This window comes from Chelmon rostratus, chromosome 16, assembly GCF_017976325.1.
Source record: "Chelmon rostratus isolate fCheRos1 chromosome 16, fCheRos1.pri, whole genome shotgun sequence".
NCBI classification, from domain to species: domain Eukaryota; kingdom Metazoa; phylum Chordata; class Actinopteri; order Chaetodontiformes; family Chaetodontidae; genus Chelmon; species Chelmon rostratus.
The window spans coordinates 15,431,235-15,444,512 of NC_055673.1; the positions used below are offsets into that span (position 1 = coordinate 15,431,235).

Below are 13,278 nucleotides of genomic sequence, written 5' to 3' on the forward strand. Positions count from 1 at the left end.
ATGACTTTTGACAACTCAAAAAAAGGCAGACTTTCATTTTTTGCATGTTTTAGATGTCAGGTTGTTTTGATGGCGATTTCTCCCTAAAGCTCTGTCACCCAAACCAGTTACCCTCTGTGACTTTGTTGTAGCTAACAAGAGAGCAGTGTCAAAGCATGTAAAATTCATCATAAGGAAATAGGATTTTAAAAAATGGCCATTATGGAGTTATGGACTTCAAGAGTTCTTCTGAGGCAGCTTTAGTATGCAGTAACTGAAGACGTGGTCCATTGTTGGTGGAATAAAGAACAGGTTGACTGTAGGCTGGTTTACAGTGGAGGAGTCAGCATTGTTTGACCTGCTTTATTCAAAGAGCAGCAGGCTGGGGTTGTGACAAAGTCGTCCTACACTGGAGCCATTCACCCCACCGAGGCTCAGCTTACCCCTGAGGCATGTTCTCTTTCTCACACACTCACACGCACACGCACACACACAAACACACGCACACGCACACACACGCACACGCACGCACGCACACACACACACACACACACACACACCGACAGATACATGTAGGTAATGCTCACAAGCATGAGAGAGAGCATACTTTCACAAGAATAAGCTCTGTCTCTCTCTCTCTCTCTCACACACACACACACAACAGACACACACACACACACACATACACAGACAGACAGAGTTCTGTCTGGAGAGATCACAGATCACAATGCTGATAACCTGTCTACCTGTAGCCTGTAGTCACCACTACACACAGAGACACAGACACATGACTGATTGACCTCTGTGCACATTCAATAATTACCTGCCTGTATGTGAAGTGGTCTAGCTCATAGAGTATTAAAATGAAAAGCAAAGCTGGACATAGCTGCTTAAATTTCTGGACTGACACTTACTCAAACAACTTAGACTTAGAAGCTAAATATCATGATTATTAATGTTATTCAAATTAAAATCTTCTAACCATCCTTTGTTAAGGCAATTGGCTCTCTGTTGTTAATGAGTGCTTAATGGAGGTGTGTTCAAACTATTATAATAATAATTGTCATTTATACAGCCCTTTAGAAAACAATTACGAAGCTCATTATAAATGGATTTTAAAAAAGAAAAGAAATTAAAAAAAACTATCTATGCAAGCAGATCTGTTAGGTTGTACTTAGGCACAGCTGTGACTTGAGCTCAATGCTAACATCAGTATACTAATGTTCTTACAATGACAATGCTAAGATATATATTGATATATATTATACATAATGTTTATCATGTTCACGATCCCAGTTTAGCATGTTAGCATGCCAACATTTGCTAATTAGCACCGAACACAAAGTACAGCTGAGGCTGACTTGAATGTCATTAGTTTTTCAGGTATTTGGCTATAATTTGGTGGACAAACTAACATTTTGATGCCAGATGAAAAGTCAGGGAATCATCGAAGTTGCTGAAAGTTATCCTGAGGGAAACATGAATGTTTTTAATTTTACAGCAGTCCATCCAATAGACATCTGACTCAAAACCACAAATGTCATGGTGGGGTGAGACAAAAAACCAGGGGATCACTAAAGTCAGTAGGCTCCATCCTCAGGGGACCTTGAACATCTCATTTCATGGGAATCCATCGAAAATTTACAGAGATATTTCAGTCTGGAGTAGTGGACTAACTGACTGACATTAACATCCCTGAGAGATGCTAAAGAAACATTTCAAGACAATCTCTACCGTCGCTCCCAGGACCTTCACAAGTGACCTGACTCAAACATCATGACTTCTGGCGCTACCTAAAAAAGATGCACTCACAGTATTATGTGGTAATATAAACTTCATCAACACACAGATGATTTAACCTGTTCACAAACATGCACAGTCATGACTTGCCTTGTGGTGTGCACTGCTGGCTCAGTAAAAGGTCTCCTGCACACGTACGCACACAAACCCTCACACACGTGTGCCCTCCCTTTTGTGTAGGCGTTAAGCACTGTAATGGCGTCCCCAAGGTAAAACAGTGGCCTTGTTGCACATGCGGAATCAATCAGTATTATTACGCTTGTGTGCACGCTTGGCTGTGTTAATGTATCTGAATACTTGTGTGTGTGTGAGAGAAATGTTTGAAATAGTGTGTAGCAAAATACACACACTTGATACATGCGGGTGTGTGCACAGTGTGTGTTTGTCGGCCAGCCAGTAGTACACGGAGCCGAGCACTTGTAGTCCCCAAGGAGGCCTTAATGACTCAGGGAGTGGAGGGTGGATGGGTGGTGGCTGTGGAGGTCTGGCTGGCTACGGGCCACCACGGGTCGAGCCAAGCCCAGCCTCTGTGTGCCCATGGTGGGAACAGCCTGGGGAGGGCATGGGCTCTTGGTCTGGGTCGGCTATGGTCCACACCCCTGATAAGGCTTCAGATAGCATCATGAGGCTACGCTAGTGGCCCTGGGCCATGTGGAGAGAGGTCAGAATTGTTTCTTAAAGACAACCAGAGCAGGAGAGAGGGAGTCAGAAAGAAAGAGACGGGGAAAGGTAGACAGAAAGAGTCAGCTAACTAGGCTTCCTGCCAAGCACTGAGGAAAGGAATGAGAGGCAGCAAGTGGGGCAAGCAAGTGAGACAGATAAGGATTGAAAGAAAGTAACCATGGGAGACAGAGGTAAATAGAGAAAAGGTCTGAAAGAGACAACAATTATTGCATCAATTGATAAAAAATACTTCATTTTCATGACTTTGTAGCTTTACATCTTTGCCCTTCAGTAATGTAGATGATGGAATAAACAAAAAAAGCTTATAAATGGTTTTAACGATCTAGCATGCACTCAGTCTACAGGCTGAGACTACACACCTCATCATCAACAGTATTAGAAATTACGATTAACATTATCAACCACAAACACCCCAGGACAAATGAAGTGGTCCTCAGATCAGTGCCAGGATGTCTAATAGACAAGACAGGCTCCATCAGGGATTGTGGGTATGCAGTACGTGTGCTGGGTCGGATCCAGCGTGCCCATTTAAATGCCACCGGGAAGGAAGAAAACCAAACAAAAACAAGTTTCCACCCTCCCCCCAACAAATACAGGCGTAAATGCATTATCTGGAAAACACATTTAATACTGCCTGTAGTGCGGGTTGTATCAGTTTGTGCATTTCAGCACGTACATTGCATGCTTGCATGCTTGGTGTGTGTGTGTGTGTGTATATCGGTAAATGTGTTTGGCTGCCTGCGTTAATATAAAGTTTGTGTGGGAGTTTTTGTGTTTTTTTTCCCTCGCCAGGTACCTTTGGTAACTTCCACATCACGGCGGTGGCCAGCCAGGGTGCTGTAGATCTTTCTGATCAGCTCCATGTTGTTAAGCAGCGAGTTGAAACCGTTGAAGTACGAGAAGCTGACCTGGTGAGATGTGCTGCCACCCGCAACCTAGGCAAGGATGGAGACACATATTCAAACATACACTAAAATCTTCAAATAACCGACATACACGAACACAATCACACTACACTCCGAACGGAATAAGTGTTTGAGAGATGCATTTAGATACAATAATTATGAGCAAGTAAACTCTGAAGAAACATGCTAAAGCATCACACGTCGAGAGGAAACCTTGACAAAACACCAGTGGTTAATCATCAACGTTGCCCTTTACCATCGCTCCACAGGGAGAAGTAAACCTATTTCAACCACCACTTTTTCCACCAACGAACACTCTCAGGGAGTTTAATTAACTTTCTTTATGAGGTGGAGGAAGTGGTAAAAGAACAGAAAATAGAAAAAAGGTAAGGGATTAAAAATAGACACTGGGCTCTTGAGGACATTCCAGGCTGCATACAAACCATTTTATGTGAGCCAGCATCCCTTCTTTATCAAACCAGGAGCTAAAAACTCTTAAAAGAGCAGCCTTAACTGTTGTCTGTTTAGAAATGTGTGTTCCAGTGCCTTTCACAAATGCTGTTCTCTGTTTTGGGTAGCTTAGGCCAGGCTATCAGAAGAGCCTGGTGGCTTTGCAGCTCTTAACTGTGTTGAGGGTTGAGGCAATAGAAAATCTAGAGCTTCCTTTCACTAGATGGCACTGTTTGCTTTACAGACACATCCAGGAAGGTTGTTCCCAGCTTGCTGTGTTTGCAACAAGGGGTGGAAGCTCTAGCTTGGGTGAAACTGCCCTAACAGAGGGACACTTTTGTCTCTGTCCATATCTATGAGCCTACAGACATGGATCTTCCCACCGTATCCAACACTGAGTCTTTAACAGAAGTGGAGAAGAGAACAACATTTCATGAAAAGAGTGTGGCACTGATCATTTGCTATGTTTGGTGAGTGAATTAAAGGCTGTTGTTTCACTGTGTTCTGGCACAGTACTGCCTTTAATGTGTCTGCAGTGTTTATGGGGATTTTTTGATATGTGTGTGTGTGTGTGTGTGTGTGTGTGTGCGTGCGTGCATGCACAGGTTTGTGTGTGCAAGAGAGTTTACTAACAGCACACCAAGATGTCTGGTCGGTGAGGTAAACACAGCGGAGAAAATGACAGAGTCTACAAGGTGTTTATGAAATGGGGCAAGACATGGACACAGACACAAGGCGCACACACGCGCAACAAAAACACTGACACACATAAAGAAAAGACAAGACACAAAAAAGACAAACATCTCAGAGTTCAAAACAAATAGAGTACACGCGCACAGCTGCTCACACACAAACACACAGACAAAGATGATGGACTGTAAAGCTCCAGTCGCCATCTATCTCTGTCTCTATCTTCCCATTCAGCTGGCCTGCTTGGCTTTGACACTGCCAGAGAGGTTAGACTTAATGACATGTTGGGAGAGAGACAGAGACATGGGGGAGGGAGGGAAGGAAGAAGAGAAAGGGGGCGGCTGAGAGAGAGGGAGACGGAAAAAAAATGTAAGGACGGAAGAAGAGAGAGAGCGGACGGATGAGAGGTGACAGAAAAAGTAAAGAGGAAGAAGAAGGAACGAGAGATGGACAGCTGGAGGGAAAGAGAAAGCCACGGTGTTTGGTTGTGGGGGTGTGAGAGAAAGAACTGAACGCAGGGAGGAAAAAAGACATAAAAGAAAGAAAAGAAAACAGTCTTCCCTTTAACTCTTATGTAGAGAGAATGTTTGTTGCTAGTCTTCCTTGCTGGAATTAGCGACTGAATCAGTCGTGAAGATTGCTTATAAAGTACAGTGTATATAAGTAGGGAAACCCCTCCTTCAAAGCTTCATGTTACATTAGATCATAAAAAGATTTTATTCAATATACTGATACTTTAATGTATCATAACATTGCTAACACATGATAAATATGGATTTACAGTCAACTTTACTGTGACAAAAATCACAGCTAAGATGTGAAATTTAATCTCGCAGTGGCCTCATTCTAGGTGCTGCTGAATAAAAAGAACACCTCATTTGCAGCACAATATTCCCTTTAACATATAATGACAAATGGCCATAACTCCCAGGTGTACAGCGGTGACCGATCTTGCTGTTTTTTAACCAGCCTCACTTTGGCTCCTGTGGGCGACAGTAAAACAAATGGAAGAGAGAACCGCAGAGCCAAACAAAAACCCACCGCCACGAGGCATTCCTCCACGAAGGGCGTGAGCATGTGCGGCCGGATGGTGACCATGATGTCCCTGAAGTCCAGGGCTGACACGGAGCCGCTGTGGGCTTGGTCTCGCTGGATAAAAGCCTGCCGCGCATGTTCCAGCTGCATCTCCTGTGCAAGGGAGGGGAGAGGAGAAAGGGGGGATGGTTGGGTGTTAGATCATACAGTAAATGCATATTATTGTACACATATGTGGGTCATACACCTCTTTAGGTTGCCTTTGTAAATTAAAATCCACATAAACTAACTCATATAATACAGATTCACAAAAACACAGCATCTGCTTTGATGGGCCTCCTGGTGCTGTCTCCCCCCCTCAGTTACAGGGGGAGCCAGCGCTGTCCAGCCTTTATTCCAGTCTCCTCTCCCGACAGCGGCTTACCTACTGTGAAGCGTCGCTTGGGCTTTTCACACCCTCCCCGAATCCCCATTAAACCCACTTGAGGGAGAAACATACAAACACACACACACATAGACGTGCACACACAGGCAAGACGGCTGATCACCCGACTGCTCACTTTGTCTCTCTTGTTGTGCACACGTACACACAAAGGTCCACAGGGACAACAGCAGGCTGTGGTGGGGACAGATCCCACAAGGCCTTTGAAATTAGCAGCCATTATCGGTACCTGCAACCACAAGTCTACAGAGGGAGGCTGTAAACAAACCGCTGCCATCGGTGCTTCCTCTGTCTTATGAAAAGAAACTCGGCTACAGCATAAGACAAGGATATCAGGACAACAATAATTCACAAAGAGTCATGGTGAAATACAACCGTAAGCTTGAGGACAGCTAGCTAAAACTAGTCGGTTTGGCTGTTGACTCACTTGCAGTATATCATGGCCTGCAGGTCAAAAAATCATTGAGGCTGATGTATTTTTATTCATGAGGTTTCTCACATAGGGTGACACAATATCAACAACCTCAATGACCAAATTTAAGCTTAGTTAATTTTAAGTACATATCAATGTGTTTACTGAACTGAAGCATCCACGCAAGACATTTTAAGAGCTTTTCTCGATTCCCTTTTGCCATTTTCCACAGAGCACAAGCAATTAGTCAATTAATAGATGGACAGAAAATTAATCTGCAACAATTCTGAAAATTGATTAATCTTTAAAAAAGACAAAATTCACTGTTTCTAGCTTCTTAAAAGTAAAGATTTGCTGCTTTTCTTTTTGTTATGTGATATTGAACTCAATGTCTTTGGGTTTTTGACTGTTGGTTGAATCTGAATATGTGAACTTGCAGGATTAGAAATCTTAATGGGTATCTGCGTTTTCTGATATTTTATGGACCAAATGATTCATCGATTAATTGGGAAAATAATCAGCAGATTAAAGTAAATAATAGTTAGTTGCAGCCCTAAATGCATGCTGTACGAGACAATGAAATATTTCTAAATTTAAAAAGGCACAAAAAAGTTAAACATTAAATTAATTTATTGCACATATCCCATAAATATCCTAAAACTGAAAAAAAAGAATATATCCAAAAAGATATAAAAACATATGTCAGAATTTATTTGTATATGCAGAATCATGTCAGGGAAATTAATTGACGTTTGTTAATGTAATTACTGGCTAGTCGTTTTAGTACAATAAGTATGCTAGAAATTCAGTTCAAAATAAATGATTATCAATTTGTCCAAGAAGAATGGACATTCTTTTCCAAGCCACACACGTCGGGACAAAAAATGCTGAAGGGGGACTGATTAAATCTTGAACATGCATGGCATTATTCAATTGATTGATTCAGATGTTAAATGGAACTCAAAAAAAGTGGTATTACCACAACACAAAACCCTATGAGGCTATGACTTATTGTTGTGTTGAATTTGAGTGATATTTCACTGACAGCATAACTGATCGAACTCTAAATTTGCAGCGCCCAAGAGAAATGACTGGGGAAGAGTGACATTTACACAAAGCTGAGTGGAGACCGGAGGGGAGTAAGAATAGACATTGCAACAAAAGAGCCAGATTTACGAAAACAGCAAATGTAGCAACCATGTGTCAGTATCACCTATGAGCACAGCAGGGGCTACGGAGAGTGTATAAGTGAAAGGAAGGCAAGGAAACGAAGAGAGATTGACACACGTAAACACTCCCAAAGTAAATAAGGTGAGATATTTTGGTGTCAGCATCCTGAGTGTCGTGACTCATTTCTCCGGTTGGTTGTGAGTAGGTCAAAACACTTTGGTGTGAAATAAACTGGGAAGAGGAAAAGGGAGGAGGAGAGCTGAATATTTAAAGTCAAAACGAAAAAGAACAGTGACGACGATAATGTTTTGCATGGATGACTGCGTGCGTGTGCAAAAATAAGGGTTAACATTTATCAGTGTGCTTGTGTCCATCTGTAAATGAAGAAAAGAAAATTAGATACTGTTTCTTTGGACAAGTCAAACGTCTGAAAAGCCACACACACCAACCACACAGAGCAACAAAACAACTGTGGTCCAGGGGATGGAGCAGTTTATAGTCTCAGCCTCTTAAAACCTTAACTTGTTGCAATTGTATGAGTGTTGGAGAGACATGGTTTTTATTTGGGAGGGGAGTGAGGGAGGCAGGAGACATAAAGCTGGGGGCTTAAGACAGCCAACAACCGCTGAGGCATTTGCAGTTGCTTTAATTGTCCTTGGACGAGAATAAAAACACATGACGAGCCACCTCTGTTTGTTTTCAACGGCTGTGATTCCCCTGTCTTTTCAAAACTTAAACAATAGATATGAGAGGAGCAGGACTGTTTCGTTCTTTTCCCAATCTCTGCTTCTCATCAGCACGGAACTAAAGCTATTACAAGGAGAAGCTTAAGCACAACTGCTATTTACATGTGTGCCAGTGAGCCCTCGACACAGTGATGTTAAGGGCTGCCCACTGATTCTTGGGAGAGTCAAACATATAATTGGGACTTTTAAAGTCCGAGCAGTGCCAACAATTCACTTTTTTCAAAGTGCTTAGGAAAGAAGTAGGACATGTGGTGTCCCCTCCATGTAATTCAAGCCCTTTACTTGCCAGGATTTATAATATGGGCTACTATGTGCCACTATGTGCCACTTCTCTGGACATCGGTATTACCATTGCCAGAGACAACACCACACTGACAGTGCAAGCTGAGCCTTGGCCGGCGTCCACGCGTGAGACGGGAAAAATGCATGTAATTGGTGAGAATCTCTGGCTTCCATCAAGACAGTAATTGGCCAGAGAGAGCCCTTGTGAGAAATATGCGGTGCAAACGTTTTCCCCGATAATCCCATCTTGTGAGCATCTGGCAGTGGTGTGGCTACAATGGCAGAAAAACACAATACACACATGCATGTATGGCAGGAAGAGGGGGAAGTAAAGGATGGGAACATTCTTGGGGGGGGAAAGCTGGGTGGTAGGGAATTATAAAAATAACTGAAAAATATTTGGTGTTGGTTTTCACAACTCTCTGAGAACTTTTATAGCTGTGAAGTGTACTCTTTTTTTCTGGCTGACATTTACGGATGCTCTGTCTGTTAATAAAAGTATCATGGGTAGGAGTGTAATCACTAAGTGTGCAGTAATTGCGCAGGTTTAAATTCTGGTTCAGGAAATGTTGTTGTGCCTATCCTAATTGCCCTGTCATCAATCACTGGAGCAGCTGATAACACACTATAGGAGTGAACTGCCAATACCCGAATTTTACTTGTAGCTTGAGTAAGTACTATAATTGCAGTAAGCAACACACCATCACAGTGATATTAATGTGTCTTATTAAGGTGAGACACTTCAATAAAAACCTATGGTAGCATTAGACTCCTCAAGTCAAATATATTATTAATAATATTTTTATTTTAGGAATATCAGCAGAACAGTGGAGCAAGTGTTAAAGGATGAAATGCAGGACAACACTTGCAATAAATTCTCTTATGAACATCATCCCTCACAATTACCTACACAGAGAGGCATCCTACAATAACGAGGAATTCACTTTCTTCTGTCACTTATTAAGGCATGAATCAAAAGCTATGAGAAATGATCAAATGCAGAGAGCGTAAGCAGGAAATGTGCATTTCATATTGAGCAATGAGTGTGGCTGGCTGCTGGCCTGCTGCTGTGAGGAGCTGGAAACCACTGAGTGACTGACTGGGAGAGAATCGGGCACGCTGTCAATGCAAAAGTACAGCGTCCACTGGCCACAACGCCACAGACTTGCACACATGCACACACATGCGCGCGCGCACACACACACAGAAAAACAAGCACAAACACAGACATAAACACAGATGCACAAAGCTTGCATGCCACTGCACACTCATATGGTAAAGCAGATAAGTAAGATAAACACACATACATACAACCACGCACACATACAGACACACATACTCCATGTTCAAACACATGCACACACGTAAGGACGCACGCACATATAACAATGTCCCAATATCCATGCACTGCTGCCCACTGTGTGTAAGCCATCTGGTCTAAGTTAAGTGTAATATAAAAAGCTCATTCAGATACATGGTGAGTGTGGATGCAAACTTGGCACAGCTCAGGCCCTCTCTCCCACCCCCTCCACCACCTCTCCATGCTTAGTCCTGATTTAAGTCTAGACATCATATTGGAAAATGGCTCACACACCACAAATACACTAGGAATATTCCAGCTATACTATTTATGGAGGTAGAACTGCGTCTCTACCTGCTTCAGAGTAGGTGGAGTGGAGAAATGCTAGGTGAATGTCAGCTAATGGAAAACAAATGCAGAAAATGTCCCAAATACATAACCTCAGTGTTTCATTAATGACTAATCTGGTCAATATGGAGGACTGTGTTTGAGAGGGGAAGGAACCTGTGTGTCTGTATGCACGCACATTCGTCTGGCCAAGCTGAGATAAGTACCTGACAATACAGTTACATGACAGGATTGTATGAACATCCTGTGAACAATATGTGAGGATAAGGCAGTGTGTACACAGAAATCGGTTTATAAAGATTTACTGACTAGCACTGATGGTCACTGGATATTGGAAACAAGACAGAGTTGGCTAGATAGACTAACAAAAACGGCCAAAGATAGATATGTAGAGGAATAACAAAGAGAGTGGGGGAAAAAAATGGCACGTGAGAGACGAGGAGAGGAGGCGATCTGAACAAATCCTACCAGGAGAAACTGGGTGAACTCTCCGTAACTGAGCTGCTTGTCCCTCTGTGTGCCGAAGTGCAGCCGTATGAACTCACAGTCCCAGTTGAAGGGGATGTGCTGGTGGATGGTGGTCTGGTTGAAGACCTGCTTCACATCCTCTGCAATGGAGAAAAAAAAGACAAGCAGCCTATATAATGACTGAACGGTGACTGAGTTGCTGTTGACAGACAAAAAACAAGATGCAACTCAATATAGAAGTGTACCAGCTTTGCCTGCAGTGGTGGAGGAAGTATTTTAGTTTGTAAAAGTATCAACACAACTGCGTAAAAATATCCCATTAGAAGTATGTAATGTTCAGAAGGTATATTGTACTTAAAGTGGAAACAGGCAACTTTCAAACTGCCCTCTCTCCTGCGTTTCCAGGTGGTATTATTGTTGGCGCCGCTGTCGCAAACACAACCGGATCGCTTTCCATTTTCCTCAGAGCCCAGCAACGACCAACAACACAGGACACACTACACTTGTTTCCAAATTTCCGTGCAGAAACAATCAGCTTCACTTTGGAATGAAGAAACAAGAAGGAAGTTTGTCCACTGTAGAGGCACAGTGAAACTGTCATAATTTCATTAGGATAATAACATAGTTTGAGTATTGCTGCGCACAAACAAGTAATGACAGCAGGAGCTGGGGTCAGGGTGGAGGAAGACGTTAAGCGAAAGAGTGAGTTCACTCATTCATTTAGTCTAAAATGGAGAGATGAAAGCCAATAGACGCATTTTTAGTATGCATTGAGAAAAGCGAACTGGTTTGGTATCAAGTTATTCTATGTTCTTGCAAGACAAAAGAAATAGCGCGACAGAGACAATGATAACATATTTTCTGTCTGTTTTCATATGAACAAGTAGATCAATCAGTCAGCCTGAATTATTGATCTACAAACTGTGGTTGACGCACTTCCATTGTGCCGTAAGTCAAGACTTCTTTTTGCCAGGAGATCGTACCCGATGGCAGACAGAACTGCACAGTGAAAGCGAGACTTAAAGAGAACCCATCTAACTGGTGATGGGGTCATTATTCTGTAGCCTTTATATCCTGCAATCAACATTTACTTCATAATAAGTGCAAAAACAAAACTTGCCAGTTTAAGGGACCAAAGTGAATGTATTTGTTATGCAGACAAACCACACAGACAGTGATTACATATTCATTGCATTAGTGTTACTTATGCATCAGTGTGGAAGTAACATTTAATTGACGTAGCTGGTCGAGTAGGAGCTAATTTTAACCACGTTTTATACTCTTAGGTTTAATTTTATTTAGCCAAGCTGTCTAATAAATGCAGGAATAAAAAGTATAATATTTCCTCCTGACATGTGGTGGAGTAGAAGTACAATTTAACATAAAACGGAAGCACTGTAAAAATTGTACTGAAGTACTTGAGTAACTGTACTTAGTTACATTCCACCAATGATTTCCTGTGTTGACATATGTAAAATAGACGCGATTTAAAGAAAAAACAGTCAGCAATGAGACTAAAGTGGAACAGCTAGTCTTCAAATCCTTTACAATAGAACAACAGTTGTGTTTAGGTTTTATAGATTACACCCTGCCTTTAAGGCTAACGACCATTCATTAACGATGCATAAGGCCGTGTATAAAGTTTTTCATTTGCTCTAATAAAGACCTCAAATCTGTTAGTACAAAGTCTTGTGAGTCAGCTCTTAACAAATAGCCTGTTTCCTATCTTGTGGTTAACATAAGTAATTGATTTTTCGGGAGGGGGGGGGTGCCAGTGACTGTTTGTGACAAAATGTCAACGTCAATCTCCAGCACACAATTCAGCTCTGATTGAGACTTAAGTTCCTCAACTCCAAATCAGTCTTGAATGACACATGGCAGAACTTGTTTGAGCTGTGTAGGCTCTGTATTCAGAGGGAAAGCATTTTCTTCTCACTCATGCTCCTCTGCCTGAACCCTCTAAGCCTCTACAGCCAGTGGAGTGGAGAGACACTGAACATGAGTCCTAAATTACAGCCTTACTAAAGAAACAAAAACAAACCAATAGAGCGACCTGTTTCTTATTACCAAACAAGCCGCGCTGAACGAGTGGAGAAAGGAAAGAAACAATTTTTTTATAAAGAAAGAAAGGGAGGGAAACAGAGAGAGAGAGAGAGAGAGAGAGAGAGAGAGAGAGAAAGGTGATATTTGCTCAGCTTTAGCTTCTGAAGGAAGACAGCTTGTGCATTGTTTTTTCCACTTTAATGAGGCAATAAATATACAGCCTTTAACTCTTAAAGGAGCGGCGGCCTCAGAGCCGCCGTTTATATTATCAGCTTTTATAGACCTGTCAACACTCAGTCCTCTTTAGTTTTTTCTTTTTTGCTCTTTTCTGGCTGAGGTAAAACTGCATTTCATATGCTGCGTTACATTGCAATTTTTATGAACTCTACATTCCACCAAATTATGCATTTATATTTTGAGTGCTAAAAATTCAGAGCACTGTGCCGCCTGTACTTAACAGAAATTACTCATGTTATTATCAAATAAAAATGGCTTCATAGAAAAATGAAATAAAAAGAAATCAG

At 42.0% G+C, this 13,278-nt stretch overlaps 1 protein-coding gene across 1 annotated transcript in view; it reads right to left on the reverse strand.

Moving 5' to 3' along the window:
- The window catches only part of LOC121619660 (calcium-binding mitochondrial carrier protein Aralar2), a 46,440-nt gene that overhangs the window by 24,381 nt on the left and 8,781 nt on the right, over positions 1–13,278 (reverse strand). Inside the window, exons 5-7 of the mRNA XM_041955504.1 lie at positions 10,712–10,851; positions 5,550–5,696; positions 3,260–3,398 (exon numbers count right to left, since the gene is read on the reverse strand). Of these exons, the coding sequence (XP_041811438.1) occupies positions 3,260–3,398; positions 5,550–5,696; positions 10,712–10,851 (426 nt within the window). The remainder of the gene's footprint in view (positions 1–3,259; positions 3,399–5,549; positions 5,697–10,711; positions 10,852–13,278) is intronic.